Below are 19,033 nucleotides of genomic sequence, written 5' to 3'. Positions count from 1 at the left end.
ATAGATATTTAAATAAAAAGGTTGATTTTAGATTTGACGCACTGAAATAATCTTATTTCAATCAAACATACTTTAGGTTTAACTTCTGCACCGTGGAAATCTGCTGTGAGGACGAAACGATCTTGCATTTTCAGGGACTCATCTGGCGGTGGCTTTTTGATGATTTTGTATCCGTAGCTCTTGTCCAGTTGCTGTTGGGACAAAAACATGAGTTGCCTGTGCTGCGTTTTCATCACGTGATTTGTGGCATTAGTGACAGTAAGATATGAAATAACCTGTTTTAGACCAGGATCACGTGGGATCAGATAAACATGGAGTGTGAGGAATGCTGTGTTGATCTTGTATATTAAAACATCACACAGTATCTTCACTGGAAAGCCAACTTTCATCAGGATCGCTCTCGGAGAGAAATCTGGTTCGGACAGTTTGACGTGATGTGACCTCGGACGCTTTCTCCACGACATCTCCAGAGTCCTCTATGTGCAGGACTGCGAACTTGTCCCATATTTCAGGGTTGTCGTCTGCACAACATAAGAGCACATAACATAAGGATTGCATCAGCTGTTGTACTCATGCTGTCTGGAATTTAAAAGCACACGTTGTTACGGCTGGCGGCGTTCTGAGTTTGTTGTGGGGCATAGCGTGTGTTTTTTCTTCTGTGCTGCGATGAGAGGGTCCCCGTGATGTCATGGAAGGTGTCTGGGAACTCCCTCTGCGCCCCGCCTCCGTCTCCTCCTGCTGCAGGTGTGGACAATCGGCTCGTCAGTGGAGTTTGGTGGAGCCTCGTTGCTGCTGGTCCATAAAAGAGCTGCTCTTGTGTTGGTGCGAGCGCGATCTGTGATTTACCTTGATCAGACACGCCAACTTGTACGAACCCTTGTGACTTAAATTGTCTTCGTAAAATTCTGAACGTAGAGTCTATTATGACTACTCTGTTGTGTGTGTTGTGGTACCTCCTGTTGTGTGCACTTTGTTTGTAATTTGTTTCTGCAGGTGATACAGAGTAGGTAAGTTAAGTCAGGTATTTATTTATTCTTTTTTGAAAACCAGGTAAGAATAGGTAAAGAAAGGGAGGGGGGATTTAGACTAGTTGAAGAGTGGTTTTGTTTAGTACTTTTATTTTGGAGGGCCACTAACTAGTCTAAAACACTGTGCAGGCCTGACACCTGCTTTTGTGCTGTCTGCTTGGAGCTTACTGCTCACCGTGTGTTTGTGGCGGACTGTAGCCAAGTTACTGTGCTTTTGTTCATGTTGTGTTTAAATAAATGGCTGACTAGCCAACCGTATACTTGCTTTGTTGCTTCCCTTCTGTCCCTAGACTCGTTCGTACTGTTGGGTTGTAACAAGTGGGGGCTCGTCCGGGATCTTTATAACCTTATCCCGTGCCAAATTGTTGTATTTTGTTGTGTTGATCTAATTGAGACTAATGATGGCACAGTCCGTGCTTACTCAATTTGTTGAGAATCCTTCTTTGGTGCTGCTTAACAGCTGCCGTAAAGAGGATTTATTTGGTATTGCAGCCCATTATAATATTCAGGTGTCGAGGCAACTGTTAAAAGCTGAACTGAGGGAAGTGGTTGTCAGTGAGCTGGTGAGACTAGGAGTATTTGTGGTAGAGGAAGCCGTTGATGTTAAATTAGATGTAGCCTGTCCTGCTGATCCTCCAGTGTCTGTTGCTCCTCCAGGTTTAGGCGCTCATGTGTTGGGTAGCCTGCATGGTGAGATTGAGGGTGCATCGGATACGTCCGATGAGGACAAGGTGATTGCAGGTGACGGATTGAAGGCTAAGGTACGGCCTAAAACACTGTTCACTTTGCCTAAATTCAACACCCTTTCACTGTCTGAGTCCACGGGGTCTAGAGATGACGCCCGTATAAAAGTCCGCCTTGCTCGCCTCAAGATGGAGGCTGAGGAGAGAGAGAAAATTCGACAGACTGCCTTCCGACAGGCTGATCTTGATTATCGCCTGCAAGTTAAAAAGCTGGAGTTAGAAGCAGAGACAGCTATCAGAATCCGACAACTAGAGCTTGACGCACAGAGAACTGTCCCTACCATAGCCACGCCCCTTGCTCCCACCGGTTCACTGCCTCCAGTTGACATCAGCAGGTATATTGCTCTCTTCTGCCTGAATTTAGAGAGGCTGAAGTAGATGGTTTTTTCCATGAATTTGAACGTTTAGCAGCAGCCTTAAAATGGCCATTAGAGATCTGGCCCTTGCTCCTGCAATGTAAGATCTACGGAAAAGCTCAAGAAGTTGTGTCTGCACTTCCTGTGGAAGACAGTTTAGATTACGTAAAAGTAAAAGCCGCTGTTCTGCGCGCCTATCAGCTTGTGCCTGAAGCATACCGGCAGAAATTCAGAGCTCATCGAAAAAGTTCAACCCAAACTTACGTTGAGTTTGCTAGGGACAAGGGAAATCTCTTTGATCGTTGGTTGACATCTTGTGGGGTGACTGATTTTACCGCTCTCCGCGAACTCATTCTTGTTGAGGAGTTCAAGAAGAGTTTACCGGAGCGCATGTTGGTGTACTTCAATGAACAAAAAATAAAGTCTTTGTCTGTTGCTGCTGTTATGGCAGATGAGTATGTGCTTACTCATCGGGTTGCTTTTCCTGTGCCTGCTTCTTCTGACCGGCCTCGCTCTGTCCCTGTTACACCCAGTAACTTTGACAAAGCGCCCGCTGCGCGTAAGGAGGACAGAGAGTGTTTCTACTGTCATAAACCTGGTCATATTATTTCCAACTGTTTAGCATTAAAACGGAAAGAGCAGACTCAATCAGCACCGGCAGCGTTGGCAGGGCATCACAAAGGCGTCGGTTTGATAAAATCAGGGTCCAGTGATCTACTTTCTGCTCAGTTCGCTGAGGAGAGTATTGATCAGTGCTTTAAGCCGTTTGTTTCAGAGGGCTGGGTGTCCTTAACTGGCAACAAAAATGATCAACAATCCATTCAGATTTTGCGAGACACTGCCTGTTCACAGTCTGTAATCTTAGCCAAAACTTTACCCTTTTCCTGTGATTCGGCTTGTGGTTACAGTACAGTACTGCAGGGTGTGGAGATGGGGTATGTTCCAGAAGGAGGTGGAGACGACGACACGTGCCTGGTTCACACTGCACGCGGCAGCGCCGCGGCGCAGTGCGCCGCCGAAAATCGCGAGCAATCCGCGCACCCCCTGTTCAGACCAGACGCGTATTTCTCCGCGGCGGTCGACAAGCGCTTCTGCTCAGCTGTTGTTCATTCAGAGCAATTTTTTTTCCATTAAACCCCATAAAATTAATACGCCATGTTTCTGTAACCAAGAAGTTTGTACACTTCTTGTATTTATCCGTTCTATCTCTCTCCGAGAGAGAAAGAGAGCGGGAGAGGGACACACACACACAGACAGAGAGTGTGTATCGGCCGATTAATCGGCTATCGGCTTTTTCCTGCTCCAAACTATCGTTATTATATCGGCCTTTAAAAATCCACTATCGGTCGACCTCTAGTAGGTATTCAACGACCGAGAAGGAAACGCTGGCTTTGCTGTGGGCTCTGCAGCATTTCGAGGTGTATGTTGGGTCCTCTAGTCTACCTCTGACAGTTTACACTGACCACAATCCTCTGACCTTCCTTTCGCGTATGTATAATCATAATCAGCGACTCATGCGCTGGGCGTTACTGTGCTTTTGTTCATGTTGTGTTTAAATAAATGGCTGACTAGCCAACCGTACACTTGCTTTGTTGCTTCCCTTCTGTCCCTAGACTCGTTCGTTCTGTTGGGTTGTAACACACGTTCTGTCCACTTACCTATGCAGATCCAGTGTGGCAGCTGTACTTCAAATAGCTTTCCGGAGCTGACTTTGATGTCCATTAGGGGACCTGCAGGCATGTATTGCATCCACTCCATCCACTCCATATGTCCTTCCCAAGAGCAGAACTGATACTTTAAGCTGACCTTTTCCCTGCAGACCCAGCGCAAGCCAGAGACGCTGCATTCAAAGTTTCCCGCGTCAGACTGTAGACTACAGCAAGCCATGGAAAAATAACGAATGAAATAAAAAAGATGAGCATATATCCCTAGAATAAAGTTCCAGTTTGCTGTGATGCAGGATTTAGGACCTTATTCTTTTTTCACCTGTACGTCGGAGCCTCATCTGCATCTGCACTGTTCACGTCAGGTTCAACTTTAGTCCAGTCGTTGCAGTCCTGCTGCAGAGGACAAAGATATTTGGAAATAAGTGGAGATGGGGCTTTTTGCAACATCACATAAATGAACAAATGAAAGTGATGAACTGATGTGAGGATTACCATAACGTTTCCACCACCCTCAGGCTCCATGCGTCCTGGAGGCCCTTGTGAAGACATGTCTGAATTTGTTTCAAATTGTTATTTTGATATATAAGGTCATGTGATTAATGTGGTATTTTAACTTGAAATATTTCAAGTGAATAATTAGCAACAAACAAACAACATTTCTTGGCACTCCATGCAAGAGTTCACTGGTACTTGAGGGAAATGTGCAGGGATCATCAAAGATCTCTGGACAAAATGTAATTGTGATGCATCCAATAATGGTCCAGTGTGTCCGTCACACCGAAAGACAAACACCGACGTTACCATGGAGCCCCTTGCATGGCTGAAACACTGACTGATCTGATCTAATCGAAAGCATGTGCTTCAACGGACGTTATTCAAACCACAAATTCAAATGGCTGTTTGACCGTCCACATGCAATTTGATTTAAGAAAAAAAAGGCATTAAAGTGTAATAAACAAAAACAAACTTGCCTTTGGATCCTGACCTAACGTCCAACAACCTCTGCACCAGATCACTCCTGTTCATCTGCGTTAAAACCTCCCTGGTCACCTCCAAAGCCTGTTGGCCGTAGGTCTCCATCATCAGCTCCACTATTCCGGCTTTGTCTGCCAGCTCCATTCTCTGTCTGGAGATTCTTGGGAGGCCTTTCTCCATTTTACTGACCTGCAATACATGCTTGAATTTCTCGAGCTCATCGTAGTTTAAATCTTCCAGCGTTTCCAAAAGCTTCAGTGAGACTGATGGCACTTCCTGAAGGGATTAAACACAATCAAAGGTCATTTACATGATAAAACCTCTGTAGTGATAAAATGTTAATTCTTTTGAATCCGAGTAAGCATTTAAAGTTGTGATGATTTGTTTCCTTTTATAAAGTGGTTTTTATTATTATTATTATTATTATTATTATTATTAGGGCCACAGGGCCAGTGCTTATCCTACTTATTATTATCTTTCATCTTCCGGACAAATTTCGATTCGCTACAAATTATATATCAAAACATGCGGTTTGATCGGGATCGGTGCGCTATTACTTTTATCAACAGAATACGAAACTGCGCAAAATTCTGCATTGAAGTGAATGGGACGGACCGAAAAAAAAGAGCAATCATTGTAGTTTTTCAAACGTCTTCTGCTCAGGCATACTTTCATCTTGAAACTCTGTTTAAACTTTAAACAGTAGACACAAGTCTTGTTTATTGGTGTATTAATCCATGTTTCAATAGGTCATATAGTTTTTGATCAATCACTGTTCAATGACCATGATCATTTTTGGAGAAATTATCACACGTTGTGACCTTCACATTCACCATGCTATGTGACAATAATGTAACGTTACGAGACGGAGCCGTTTTAGAGGTAAATTCATGCAAAACAGCTGATGCGCGTCCCCTTCAGGGACAGTTTTTCAGCAAGCAGTCTCTGTATTTGCCTCGAAAATAACTCTGTCTCCTTTGAAATCTCTGAAGAATCTCATAATGTACACACTCCGGCAGTAGCCCCTGTGGCCCTTTCAAAATGTCCCCAGAGGAAATTATCTAGTTATTATTATTATTATTATTATTATTATTATTATTATTATTATTAGGGCCACGGGGCAATCGCACCAAGCACTGGCCCCTACATTTTTTCCTAGTTTTTATTTTTCATCTTCCGGACAAATTTCGATGGGCTACTAGTCCTAGAGCTTTAAGAGTTGCAGGACAAATTATATATCAAAACGTGCGGTTCGATCGGGATCGGCGTGTTATTGCTTTTGTTAGACGTAAGTCGCGAAAAAACACAGAAAATTTCCCATTGAAATGAATGGGACGGGTGAAAAAAAAAGGAGCAGTCATTGTAGCTTTTCAAACGTCTGCTGCTCAGGCATACTTTCACCTAGAAACTCTATTTAAACTTTAAAATGTAGACACAAGTCTTGTGTATTGGTCTGTCAATCCACGTTTCAATAGGTCATATAGTTTTTGATCAATCACTGTTCAATGACCATGATCGTTTTGGGAGAAATCATGAGATTATAATGGGTGTGTATTGCGCGGAACATTCTGGGTTAGAGTGGGTGACATCATCGCTTAGAGTGTGAGGGCTCCTTGAAATACTTCAGATTTTTTTCCTTTCCAAACTCCTCCCAGCCACAATTTTCACTCTAAACACGTGATATTTTCCAAATTTGTAGACAAACTTGTCCTGTCTCTCACAATGTGCTGTGAGATTTACAGAATTTGAACTAGCAACCTCTAAGCGCGGCCACGTCTGTTTTTCTCCCCATTCAATCCAATGCAAATCGAGAAAAGGATTTTCAAAGAAACGCTGAAACTCACACATTTCTAACTCGCCCTAGCCGACAGGAGCAGTCATTGGGAGTTTTTCAAGCAATACATAGTACTTAGTAATTCTCAGTACTCAAGTCTCAGTAGTACTCGGTAGTACAGAGTACTTGAGTGAGCTCGGTGACATGCTTCGCACTCAACTGTTTGCCAGTACATAGTACCTAGTAGTTCTCAGTATTTGAGTCTCAGTAGTCTCAGTACTGAGTACTTGAGTGACAGCTGAGCTCGGTGACATGTATCAAACTCATCAAACTCATCAAATACACAATCCAACAACTCCAAAACGCTTTTGTGGACAAGTTGGGACCTGCACACGCTATGTGATAATAATGTAACGTTACGAGACGGAGCCATTTTAGAGGTGAATTCATGTAAAACTGCTGATGCACGTTCCCTTCAGGGACAATTTTTCAGCAAGCAGTCTCTGTATTTGCCTCGAAAACAACTCCTTTCTGATCTCAACACATCATGTTTCTGTCACAGGAGCTCAAAGAAACGGTTTTCTCTCTTTTCCATCATAACATTATTATTTAAGAGCTCAACATTAACAGTTTGAGGCAATTTAAGAAACTCACTGTTTGGTTCGTTTTATCATTTATGATGATTTAAAATGTAAAATATAGTCACACTCACGTTCAGCCACAGTGTAGGTTGATGTTCATCCACAAAGTGTTGCTCTGAGGAGAAAAGACATTCAATAATTCAGACAATTCAAATCTAATTGAATCATAACGCCGCCACCACGCCTCCATTCTGTCTCTGTACCTTTGACACCAAAAGAAAGAAGGAGTGATCATCCTGCAACGAGAAGGCGGAGTAAAGGGGCTTATGTCTTACCTGTGAGTCCTGAACTGAGCTTTGGTAACCTCTGTATCAGATCTGTCCTGTTCATTTGTTTAAAAGCCTCCCTGGTTAACTCCACAGACTGTTGGCCGTAGATCTCCATCATCAGATACACGGTCATCATTCTGTCTTTCTTATAACTGTGTCGCCCCATAAAGGGAAGGATGGGAGGTTCTTCTGATGGACAATCGACCTCAGGAACCTCCTGAATCTCTCAAACATCAGATCATCCAAATCATTCAGGGTTTCCAAAATCAGCTGTTGAACAGCTACTCTTGTTGCTACCTGAAAAAATAATATGTTCATTAAATAAATATGTAGTCCATGAATGAACCTGCAGTAGGTGAATGAAAGCTGTGTTGTACTCAGTCAGACAGATGTAACATTACTCACTTTCCTGATCAATCCAGACCGGTGTTCACCTGAGTGTTGCTCTGAGGGGAAAAGTGGTAAAAGTCATTGATTCAACATTTTGGGGATTTTGACATGTTTTTGTCTTTATTGTTATTACTTTTGGGTCCTGAGCTGCTGTATGACAGCCTCTGCACCAGATCAGTCCTGTTCATCTCCTCCAAAACCTCCTTGGTCTTATTCACAGCCTCTTCGTTGTAGCGCAACACCATTACAAACACCAGGTCCTGATGTCCTGTTATCTCAAACAGCATGGATGGGAACTCAAACTCATATTCAAAGTCAGTTTGAGACAAGAGGACCTCCTTGAAATCCCCAAGCTCCCCGTCACTCAAATCAGACAGCGTTTCCAAAAGCAGCTCTATAAAAGACGCCGCCGTCTCCACCTGGAAAATTCAAAGGAAATGTTCATGAAGCAAAAGTTAAATTTCTCTGCTGGGATGATTATAGATTTTACTCTTTAAATATCATCAATGTCTGTTTTAGAAACATGGATGTGGAGAACATCATCCAAACTTCACAAGATAGTGAAACAACTGATGTTTGTCCACTTGACTGTTTACTGATGTAGATGTACATATTTCTTTGGCAACTTCTCTTTTATAACTACTGTATTTCTGTTAACGGGTTCCTGACTTTTATTTTATTACCTGCTTAAAGGATCATACCAGTGTTACTACATGTCACTGTCCATCAACAACATCGGTCATCTCTTTACAGTTTGTTTACATTTTATTCATATTCAGTAAACTTTACAGAATTTACCTGAAAATGTCAAGTTTAGTTAAAACCCACCTCGTAGTTAAAATCCTCCTTCTAGCTTTAAATTCAGTTCTTCTAAAGAACTATTTTCCCAGGCGTAATAACGTTCAGCCCAACGGCTGTCTTTGCTCTGTTGTGATTGACAACAGTACCAGAACCTTTGTTATATACAGTACCAGTTCTATTATTGATGAATCTGTCGATTCTTCCCTTCATTTATTAACTTTAGTTATATAATTTGGTCTATAATATTTCAGAAAATGGTAAAAGCTATTGCAGAACAAAATGCGTTACCTTACAATTCTTACTTTTATAGCTTTCTCTTGTACTCATCTAATGTCCTGCTGCCCCTGTTGTTATTGTGCTTAACTCTTGCTTTCTTGATGAAAAGACTTTTTGATCTTTCCCTCTTCCTCAACTGTCTCCGTAACATTTGTCTTTAGTGTTAGTGGGTCATGCTATGTAGAGTCGAGGTGAAGTCTGAACAGGTGAGTCTTGAGCCTTTTTCGGAAGATGGCAAATGACTCTGCTGTCCTGACATTGGTCGGGAGTGCGTTCCGTTCTATCACAATTCCCTTACATCTACATTGATATCTTCAAATGTTTTGTCTGACCAACAGCCCAAAACCCAAAGAGATGCAGTTAATGATCTAAAACAGAGAAAAGATCAATCAATGTAGACGAATCCATTGTTTTAGAATCCAAGTCAGACATTACATCACTCACCTTCTGGATCAGCACAGGACAATGTTCATCCACACAGTATCGCACTGAAGAGAGAGGAAATGTAAAATGATCACATAATCACTGTCAGAATAGAAGAATTAGAATGTTACATGTCAATGCAAAATAAACTGAAAATCTCCTTATTAATATCATAAAGATCAATTACCGTTTTCACCTGATAAACGTCTCAAATGCTCTCGCTGCACTTAATTCTTCCTATAGATTTACATTCAGACTGAGACTTCTAACTCTTTATAATAATCTTTTTTAATTATTAGATTAAATCAACCTCCCAGTACGAACACCTGAATAGCCTTTGTTTGAATCATTAGGTCCTTAATCAGAGGTGGGAAGTAAACTTAAGTAGAATTTTCAGGTATCTGTACTTTAGTATTTATTTCATGGACAACGTTTTACTGTTACTCCCTACATTTTCAAACATATCTGTACTTTTACTCCACTATCTCTTCATAGCAAATCGTTGTTTGCTGCTATATAAATGTCTTAATGTCATTCGGATCCTTTAAGGGCTAGTTTTTGGTCTTTTACCTTTTGGTCTGCTGTCTGACAACCTACCGGAGCAAATCACTTCATATTCTCTCAAACCTCCCTGATCGTCTCACAGACTGTCGGCTGCAGGTTAACACCATAAAAAGCCCGTGTCCTGTATTTCTGTTGTCTCCATCCATGGAATGTCTGTGGAACGTTTGTGGAGGTCGGTTTCACTGAGAATCTTCTTGAAGCTCTTGATTTTCTGACTCAAATCAGCCAGCGTTTCCAAGCTCTATAACAGACGCCATCGTCTCCACCTGGTCAATTCAAAGGGAACTTTCATGGGCCAAACGTGCAAGGCCAGACAAGTGTCAATCAAACTTTGGTACACGCCCCCAGAGACGAATAGACCAATCAGGCTTATCTGAGCCGTCCTTATGGGACTTTTACTGTGCAGGAACAACGTGAGTCTACTTTAGCCGACGTACTTTCCCTTTTCTTACGTAACACTGTACAATATCAACGAGATATGTTTGCATAGTTCCGCCCTGACATTCGGTTCGGAGCTTCAAATCACTCATTCATGTTTAGTCTTTCCTGTTTTATTTTGTCACTCCTCTCTCCCCTCGTTTCAGATCACTTCACTTCCTGGCTTGTGTGATTTCCTGCGGACGTCGTCGTGGTGACGTCACCCGTTGGTGTGTGGACTACGGTTCTGAAGCCTCGAGGTCGGCATTTTGGCCGTCGCCATCTTGGAGGTTTTGCAACAAGTGAAGGGACGTGACCATATTTGGACTGAGGCGGAGCGACGGGTGGATCTGAAGAGGGGAAGAGCGGCACCCTGAAAGGTATTTCCTGAGAAGACGTCATATTACCTCCCATCACTAAACCTTCCACCATGAAATCAACCTTAGGAACTGCAACAGAAGACTTACATACAGAGCTCTCAAATGCTTTCGCTGCACTTCATTTGTCCTGTAGATTTATATTCAGACAGAAACGTCTGTAACTCAGGTTTTAAATATTTGATTAAATCAACGTCCCCGTACGAAACACAAAGCCAGGAGACATTTAGCTTAGCTTAGCATAAAGACTGGAGGCACAGGAGAACAACTCGTCCCTCCAAAGTTTGTTTTTATTGTAACAATTCAACAAGATTTAGCGTCTTACTGAGGTTGGAAGGTTTTTAAACTTTGGACTGAGCCAGGCAAACGGTTAAATTAGGAGTTTTTTCAAATTAAGATTCTGGGTTTCCAGACAATCTGATCAGCGACTGATCACAGACAAACTGAAAGGCATTTGGTGCAAAGACGTCATATTACCTCCCGTCAGTCCACCTAGCTGCTGGAAACCACCAGCACGAACTCCAGTCGAGGGTCCCGCACCTAAAAACACATTTTTGGAAAATTAAAATTGCACAATGATGGATCAGTCTATTGTTCATGCCGACTACTTTTTTAAACACACACACACACACACACACACACACACACACACACACACACACACACAAATAGACTTACATAGGTCCAGACTTCTCAAATGCTCTTGCTGCACTTAATGTACTCGAATACATCTTCCTGGCTTTAAAACAGATTTTTTTGTTTTAAGTGAAAAAGACCTTCAAGGATAAGACTGATGTTGTTCTTTTTTTTCTTCTTACGGTCAAAAAAATCATAATGAAAAGAGCAAAACCAACAATGTGCTCGTGTGTCTCACTCAACACTTGACCTCCGCCTCAGTTTGTGGCTGTAAATCAAATATATAGTTTAAAGCTATGGTCTACATTCTGAAAATCAGTTGAGCCTCTGAGACAGATTTGAAAAAAGGCACCCTCCCCCATTGGCAAAATGTGATTATTTGGCCTACATGTACTGTATTTTACTGTAAATTGTACATTTAAAAAGAATTACACCAAATTAATTCCAGTGACATCACAAAAATCAAAGAGGCTGGATTCAATTGGCTGATGCTGCATGTTATTGCTTTGCTGCCCTTTTTATTTATTTTATAACATTTTTCATGGGCGGTTAAATAAAGTTTTAACCACTTTCTTTGTTACCATGAATTCTAAAATATATTTCTATTTTTCTCTCTGACCTTTGAATCCTGAGTTGAACATTCCCGTCGCCAGATCAGTCCTGTTCATGTCCCTTAAAATGTCGATGGTCACCTCCCAAGACTGCAAACCACAGATCTCCACCATCAGTTTCACCAGTAGGTCTGCGCTGTACCGTTTTTTCCAGTTTATGTGTCGGACCCTCTTCATGAAGAGCGTTAGCTTCAGCAACCACTTGAATTTCTTCAGCTCCTCCTCACTCAAAGTCTTCACTGTTTCCAAAAGAATCCGTTTCAAATCCTGTGTAAACGTGTAATTTCCCGGTTAAAGATTAATTTATTTGCATTTTGTCAGTGTTATAGACGTCGAGTGTAAATGTTATAAGATTAGTTTTTTCTGCACGATCACTCAAGACAATGAAACACTAATATCTTTTCTACTGATTTCATTTTCTTTTGAAGTATTAAGTGTTTTTATTTCTTAACATCAAAGCCAAATATGAGTCCCTCCATCCTTTAATTCATGTTAATTAATAACTCCTTTCTGATCTCATACAACGCATCATGTTTCTGTAACAGGAGCTCAAAGAAACGGTTTTCTCTCTTTTCCATCATAACATTATTACTTAAGAGCTCAACATTAACAGTGAGAGGCAATTTAAAACACTCACTGTTTGGTTCGTTTTATCATTTATGACGATTTAAAATGTAAAATATAGTCATACTCACGTTCAGCAACAGTGTAGGTTGATGTTTATCCACAAAGTGTTGCTCTGAGGAGAAAAGACATTTAATAACTCAGACAATTCAAATCTAATTGAATCACTAATAATCACTTTTAATGAGGCACAGTTGCTTCAAAAGAAAGAAAACAATTTCATTACAAAACACAGAACTCAATCAGATTTACCTTTTTTTATTATGGACTATAAAAAGTATTTATTAGACACATGATTATGTTTTGTTTTTGTTTTAATCTTTACAATGGCACCATTTATACTGGACTTTGTGGCATAACGCCTCCACCATGCCTCCATTCCGTCTCTGTACCTTTGACACCAAAAAGAAAGAAGGAGTGATCATCCTGCAACGAGAAGGCAGAGTAAAGGGGCTTATGTCTTACCTGTGAGTCCTGAACTGAGCTTTGGTAACCTCTGTATCAGATCTGTCCTGTTCATTCGTTTAAAAGCCTCCGTGGTTAACTTCACAGACTGTTGGCCGTAGATCTCCATCATCAGATACACGGTCATCATTCTGTCTTTACTATAAATGTCTGTCATCATAAATGGGAAGGATGGGAGAATCTTCTGACGGACAATCAACATCAGGAACCTCCTGAATCTCTCAAACATCAGATCATCCAAATCATTCAGGGTTTCCAAAATCAGCTGTTGAACAGCTACTCTTGTCGCTACCTGAAAAATAATACGTTCATTAAATAAATATGTAAACCATGAATGAACCTGCATTAGCTGAATGAAAGCTGTGTTGTACTCAGTCAGACAGATGTAACATTACTCACTTTCCTGATCAATCCAGACCGGTGTTCACCTGAGTCTTGCTCTGAGGGGAAATGTGGTAAAAGTCATTGATTCAACATTTTGGGCATTTTGACATGTTTTTGTCTTTATTGTTATTACTTTTGGGTCCTGAGCTGCTGTCTGACAGCCTCTGCACCAGATCAGTCCTGTTGATCTCCTCCAAAACCTCCTTGGTCTTATTCACAGCCTCTTCGTTGTAGTGCAACACCATTAGAAACACCATGTCCTGATGTCCTCTTATCTCAAACCGCATGGATGGGAGCCCAAACTGATGATGGAAGTCAGTTTGAGACAAGAGAACCTTCTTGAAATCCCCAAGCTCCCCGTCACTCAAATCAGCCAGCGTTTCCAAAAGCAGCTCTATAATAGACGCCGCCGTCTCCACCTGGAAAATTCAAAGGAAATGTTCATGAAGCAAAAGTTAAATTTCTCTGCTGGGATGATTATAGATTTTACTCTTTAAATATCATCAATGTCTGTTTTAGAAACATGGATGTGGAGAACATCATCCAAACTTCACAAGATAGAGAAACAACTGATGTTTGTCCACTTGACTGTTTACTGATGTAGATGTACATATTTCTTTGGCAACTTCTCTTTTATAACTACTGTATTTCTGTTAACGGGTTCCTGACTTTTATTTTATTACCTGCTTAAAGGATCATACCAGTGTTACTACATGTCACTGTCCATCAACAACATCGGTCATCTGTTTACAGTGTAACATAGTTACACTAACTCTTAGTTTGTTTATCTTTGTTCCATGTCACTTCATTAGCTCTCCTGTCATTTCAGACCCGGCCCTCCTTCCCTGCCATGCAATCAACTCATTTCCCTCACCTGGTTTTCCCCGCCCATTTCCTCCTCACCTGCAGTCCATTTGCTCATCAGTTCCTCAGTATATATACTAGTCCATTTGCACTTGATTCCTGCCAGATTGTCTTGTGTTATTCGTTGCCAAGCTCTCCAGCGTTTCCAGTTCTGCCTTCATTGTTCTGCCTTCATTGTTCTGACCCTTTTGCCTCTCTTGGACTACGGATTCCTGCCTGCTCCCTGTCGGATTTGTTTGCCTATTCTGATCTCCCGGTTTTGACCCTGCCTGTTTTTTGGACAAGTAAACTGATCTTCCCTAACAAACTCGCCTGCCTCTTTGTCGTGCTTTTGGGTTCTCCTTTGCCAGCACCAGTGATCGTGACAGAACAATCTGGCCACCATGAACCCAGCCGACACTGACTCGTTCCAGAATGAGCTGAGAGCACAGGCCAACGCTCTTCAGCGCCACGACGAACAAGTTACCTCCATTGCCGGCGGTCTACGGGAGATGGCGGCTCGTCATGAAAGGAGCTTGGGCAGCATTCATGAACTTCTCCAAAGGCTCTCGCCTGTCAGCCCTCCTGTCCAGACTCCTCCAGTGTCGGATGCTCGTTTGCCTCCGCCGGAGCGTTATTCCGGTGTTCCGGGTAGCTGCCGGCCCTTCCTCGTGCAGTGTTCCCTTGCCTTTGAACTCCAGCCTTCCGCCTTTCCCACCGAAAGATCCCGGGTGGCGTATATTGTCTCTCTGCTTGCTGGCAGAGCTAGAGACTGGGGAACGGCAGAGTGGGAGAAGGAATCCGCCATCTGCTCCTCTGCCAAGCTGTTCTCTGACGAGCTACGGAAAGTGTTCGACCATGTCACACCCGGAAGAGAGGTCGCTCGGGGTTTGTTTAACCTGGCGCAGGGGGGAAGGTCTGTATCCGATTACTCTATTGAGTTCCGTACTGTGGCAGCTGAGAGTAATTGGAACGCTGCTTCACTCTTCGATGCCTTCTATAACGGTCTCTCTGATGACATCAAAGACGAGCTGGCGGCCCGTGATCTTCCTGCTGATTTGGACGCACTGGTCTCTCTGTCTATCCGCATAGACAGTCGTCTGCGAGAGCGGCGGAGGGAGAGAGTTCGGTCCGCCGCTTCACCTGTGCGGTTTAACCAGCCATCCCATCCTCCGGGGCGTCCTTCTGACCAGCGCACAGATGCTCCTTGTGACGCTCCTGAGTCTATGCAGCTGGGCAGGACACGGCTGTCTACAGCAGAACGACAGCGCCGCCTAAGGGAGAACAGGTGTATGTACTGTGGTCAGGACGGCCATTTCGCCTCTTCGTGTCCAGTAAAAGACATGGCTCACCAGTCATCCAGAGGGCGCTGGTGAGCCGGACTGTGAACTCGGAAATGCCCTCTCGACCGTTGGTTCAGGTCAAGCTGTTCGGCCCTGGGAATTATCAGACTGTCTCAGCTCTCATTGATTCCGGGGCAGATGAAAGCCTGTTGGACATGACTCTTGCCTTCCAGCTGGGTCTTGGTCAGGTGGTTCTGGAGAAGCCTATCGACTTGGATGGCTTGGATGGTTGCCTCCTATTCCGGGTTACACATCGCTCTACCCCCCTGCAAATGTCCATTTCAGGTAATCACACTGAGACTCTTTCTTTTCACCTGATCAATGCTCCACAACAACCCGTCATTTTGGGGTTCCCTTGGCTTAGGAGGCATAATCCACACATTGACTGGTCTTCAGGAACTGTACTGCAGTGGAGTACTCATTGTCATGCTGTCTGTTTGAAGTCTGCTCTGTCATCTGCCTCTGGTTTGACTGTCCCCTCTGAGTTTCCAGACCTGTCAGGAGTTCCTATGGGTTACCTGGATCTGAAAGAGGTTTTTAACAAGGCCCGGGCCACCTCTTTGCCGCCGCATCGCCCGTACGATTGTGCCATTGACCTCCTCCCAGGTACATCTCCCCCTAGGGGGCGACTTTTCTCTTTATCGGTTCCTGAAACTAAAGCTATGGAAAAGTACATCCATGACTCCCTGGCGGCAGGGATCATACGACCATCTTCGTCTCCCGCTGGAGCAGGATTTTTTTTTGTGGAGAAAAAAGAAAAGACCCTACGACCTTGCATTGACTTCAGGGGACTAAATGACATTACCATCAAGAACAGGTACCCTCTTCCATTAATCTCCTCTGCTTTTGAACTGCTACAAGGGGCTACCATTTTCTCCAAACTCGACCTCCGCAATGCTTATCATTTGGTGAGAATCAGGGAGGGTGATGAGTGGAAGACGGCCTTTAATACTCCTAGTGGTCATTATGAGTATTTGGTCATGCCATTTGGTCTCACTAATGCTCCTGCAGTCTTCCAGGCATTAGTCAATGATGTTCTGCGGGATCTGCTCAACGTGTCTGTTTTCGTGTATCTGGATGACATTCTCATTTTTTCTAAGTCCAGGAAGGAGCATGTAGTGCATGTACGTCAGGTCCTCCAGAGGCTCTTGGAGAACCAGCTCTTTGTTAAGGCAGAGAAATGTGAGTTTCACGTTTCAGAGGTATCCTTCCTGGGTTTCTTCATCGACACTGGCAACATCCGGATGGACCCGGCCAAGATCAAGGCAGTCACTGACTGGCCAACTCCATCGACACGCAAGGAGCTCCAACGCTTCCTGGGATTTGCCAACTTCTACCGAAGGTTCATTCGAAACTACAGTTCAGTGGCAGCTCCCCTCACTGCTCTCACTTCTCTCAGTGAGCCCTTCCGGTGGTCCTCCATGGCTGAAGCGGCTTTTGGTGAGTTGAAGTCACGCTTCACCTCTGCACCTATTCTCATCTTTCCAGATCCTGCTCGCCAGTTTATTGTGGAGGTGGATGCCTCGAATTCCGGTGTCGGGGCAGTTCTTTCTCAGCGGTCGGCTGAGGACCAGAAGGTTCACCCATGTGCTTTCTTCTCCCGGAAACTGGCTTCAGCAGAGAGGAATTATGACATTGGGAACCGGGAGCTGTTGGCAGTCAAACTTGCACTGGAGGAATGGAGACACTGGTTGGAGGGGGCGGAGCAACCATTTGTGGTTTGGACTGACCACAAAAACCTTGAGTACATCCGATCGGCCAAGAGACTTAACTCTCGTCAAGCTAGGTGGGCTCTCTTCTTCAACCGTTTTAACTTCTCCCTCTCATACAGACCAGGCTCCAAGAACGTCAAGCCCGATGCCCTGTCCCGTCAGTTCCAGTCAGAGGATTCTCCATCCCAGCCTGAAGGTATTCTCTCCTCTGCATGCGTTATCGGGGCGGTAACCTGGGGGGTGGAGGATAAGGTAAAACGCTCCCACACTGAACACCCTGCTCCTAGTGCTTGTCCAGAGAACCGACTGTTCGTTCCAGATGGTCTCCGTTCTGAGGTCCTCCAGTGGGGGCACTCTTCTCGTCTGGCTTGCCATCCTGGGGTGAGACGCACTTTAGCCCTCCTTCGACAGCGCTTCTGGTGGTCTTCCATGGAAAAGGACACCAGGGAGTAAGGTAAGGTAACTTTATTTGTACCCGAAGGTAGATTTGGTTGCAGGTACAAAGAAAGAATTGGCTGCTTACACACACACGCAGACAACATTAACATCATCGACCGACATAGACATAAAAGTGACAACAGTGCTCCAGACATAGGAATATGGATAGGAAGCATACAAAAGGGTATTACTATCAAAAGATAAATAAATACTAAATGCAAGCCATCATGGCAGATACAAAAAAAAAAAACAGGTCAGAATAAATAAATAAATACAATCCATAGGTTAATAAGTTAGTGAGTGGCTTAATTACTTATTGACTATTTAACGTTTTGACAGCTGAGGGAACAAAACTGCCTCTGTATCTCTTTGTTTTGCAGGCAGGCATTTTGTACCTACGGCCTGATGGGAGAAGTTGAAATTCACCATATAGTGGGTGGGATCCATCTTCTAAGATAGACCCAGCTAGTCTCTGTAGCTGCCTTGTATGCAGGGATTCTGGGTTCAGCTGTGGCTCTCCGATCAGCCTACTAGCCCACCTCACGATTTGGTTCAGGGAATTCTTATTTTTTAGGGATAGGTTACTAAACCAAGACACCAGGCTAAAGGATATAACAGATTCAATGAAGCAGCGGTAGAACATGGTTAGCATTTTACTGTCAATGTGAAACGATGAAAGTTTCCTCAGACAATATAAACGCTGGTTCCCCTTTTTGTACACAGCTTCGCAGTTTGTCTCAAAGTTTAGCTTATTGTCGATGATGGTCCCAAGGTATTTATAGTTATCCACACACTCAACAGTCTGACCCTTTATGCTGGTGAGTTCCTTAGCACTGGGGAGTTTCCGGAAATCTATGTGCATGTCTTTAGTTTTTGAAATGTTCATGTGTAAAAAGGACGTATCGCACCAGTCTACAAAATCCTGAGCGACTGGGCCATGGCCTGTTTCATTCCCTTGTAGCAGGCTTACAATGACAGAATCATCTGCATACTTTAAAATAAATCTGTCTTCTCTTTTGCTGCGGCACATGTTAGTGTAAAGGATGAACAGGAGAGGGGACAGAACACAGCCCTGAGGGGAGCCAGTGGAGGAGCAGATCTGGTCAGACAGTACTCCATTGACTCGCACTCGTTGCGTCCTATTGGTTAAAAAGTCTAAAACCCATCCAACAAGATTTTTACTCAAATCAAATTGCTCTAAAAGTCTTTCTGTTAAAATGTGGGGTTGAATTGTATTAAAAGCAGAAGAGAAATCTATAAATAAAAGCTGAGCATG

At 43.4% G+C, this 19,033-nt stretch overlaps 3 protein-coding genes across 3 annotated transcripts in view; all 3 read right to left on the bottom strand.

Annotated features, from left to right (window-relative positions):
• Positions 1–19,033, bottom strand: part of LOC311025004 (NACHT, LRR and PYD domains-containing protein 1b allele 5-like) — a 174,164-nt gene that overhangs the window by 76,759 nt on the left and 78,372 nt on the right. The gene's annotated exons all lie outside the window — the stretch shown is intronic.
• Positions 72–7,568, bottom strand: LOC311024819 (uncharacterized protein; the record flags this gene model as incomplete). Its single annotated transcript, XM_084027395.1, has 8 exons — positions 72–191; positions 276–521; positions 3,786–4,000; positions 4,114–4,187; positions 4,287–4,345; positions 4,766–5,045; positions 7,256–7,299; positions 7,460–7,568. 7 exons carry the CDS (start codon positions 7,566–7,568, stop codon positions 355–357), a joined length of 948 nt encoding a protein of 315 aa, XP_083883521.1. The 3' UTR covers positions 72–191; positions 276–354.
• LOC311025027 (uncharacterized protein) lies at positions 7,466–12,153 on the bottom strand. The gene is made up of 6 exons (XM_084027696.1): positions 11,957–12,153; positions 11,179–11,241; positions 9,365–9,408; positions 7,977–8,262; positions 7,859–7,899; positions 7,466–7,750 (listed from the first exon to the last, which is right to left on the bottom strand). Exons 1-6 carry the CDS (start codon positions 12,123–12,125, stop codon positions 7,586–7,588), a joined length of 768 nt encoding a protein of 255 aa, XP_083883822.1. The 5' UTR covers positions 12,126–12,153; the 3' UTR covers positions 7,466–7,585.

This window comes from Eutrigla gurnardus (assembly GCF_963514095.1).
Source record: "Eutrigla gurnardus genome assembly, chromosome: 14".
NCBI lineage: Eukaryota > Metazoa > Chordata > Actinopteri > Perciformes > Triglidae > Eutrigla > Eutrigla gurnardus.
Note: the sequence above shows the minus strand (reverse complement) of the source record. Positions and strands in the feature narration are given on the sequence as shown.

Bases quoted from the DNA above. Each gene is read 5' to 3' on its own strand.
- LOC311025027 (XM_084027696.1), bottom strand. From the start codon at position 12,125: ATGAAGAGGGTCCGACACATAAACTGGAAAAAACGGTACAGCGCAGAC. The intron at 11,242-11,956 runs GTCAGAGAGAAA...ATGTGTTTTTAG, and splicing joins GTTCAACTCAGGATTCAAAG to GTGCGGGACCCTCGACTGGA. The intron at 7,751-7,858 runs GTGAGTAATGTT...TTATTTTTTCAG, and splicing joins GGTCTGGATTGATCAGGAAA to GTAGCAACAAGAGTAGCTGT.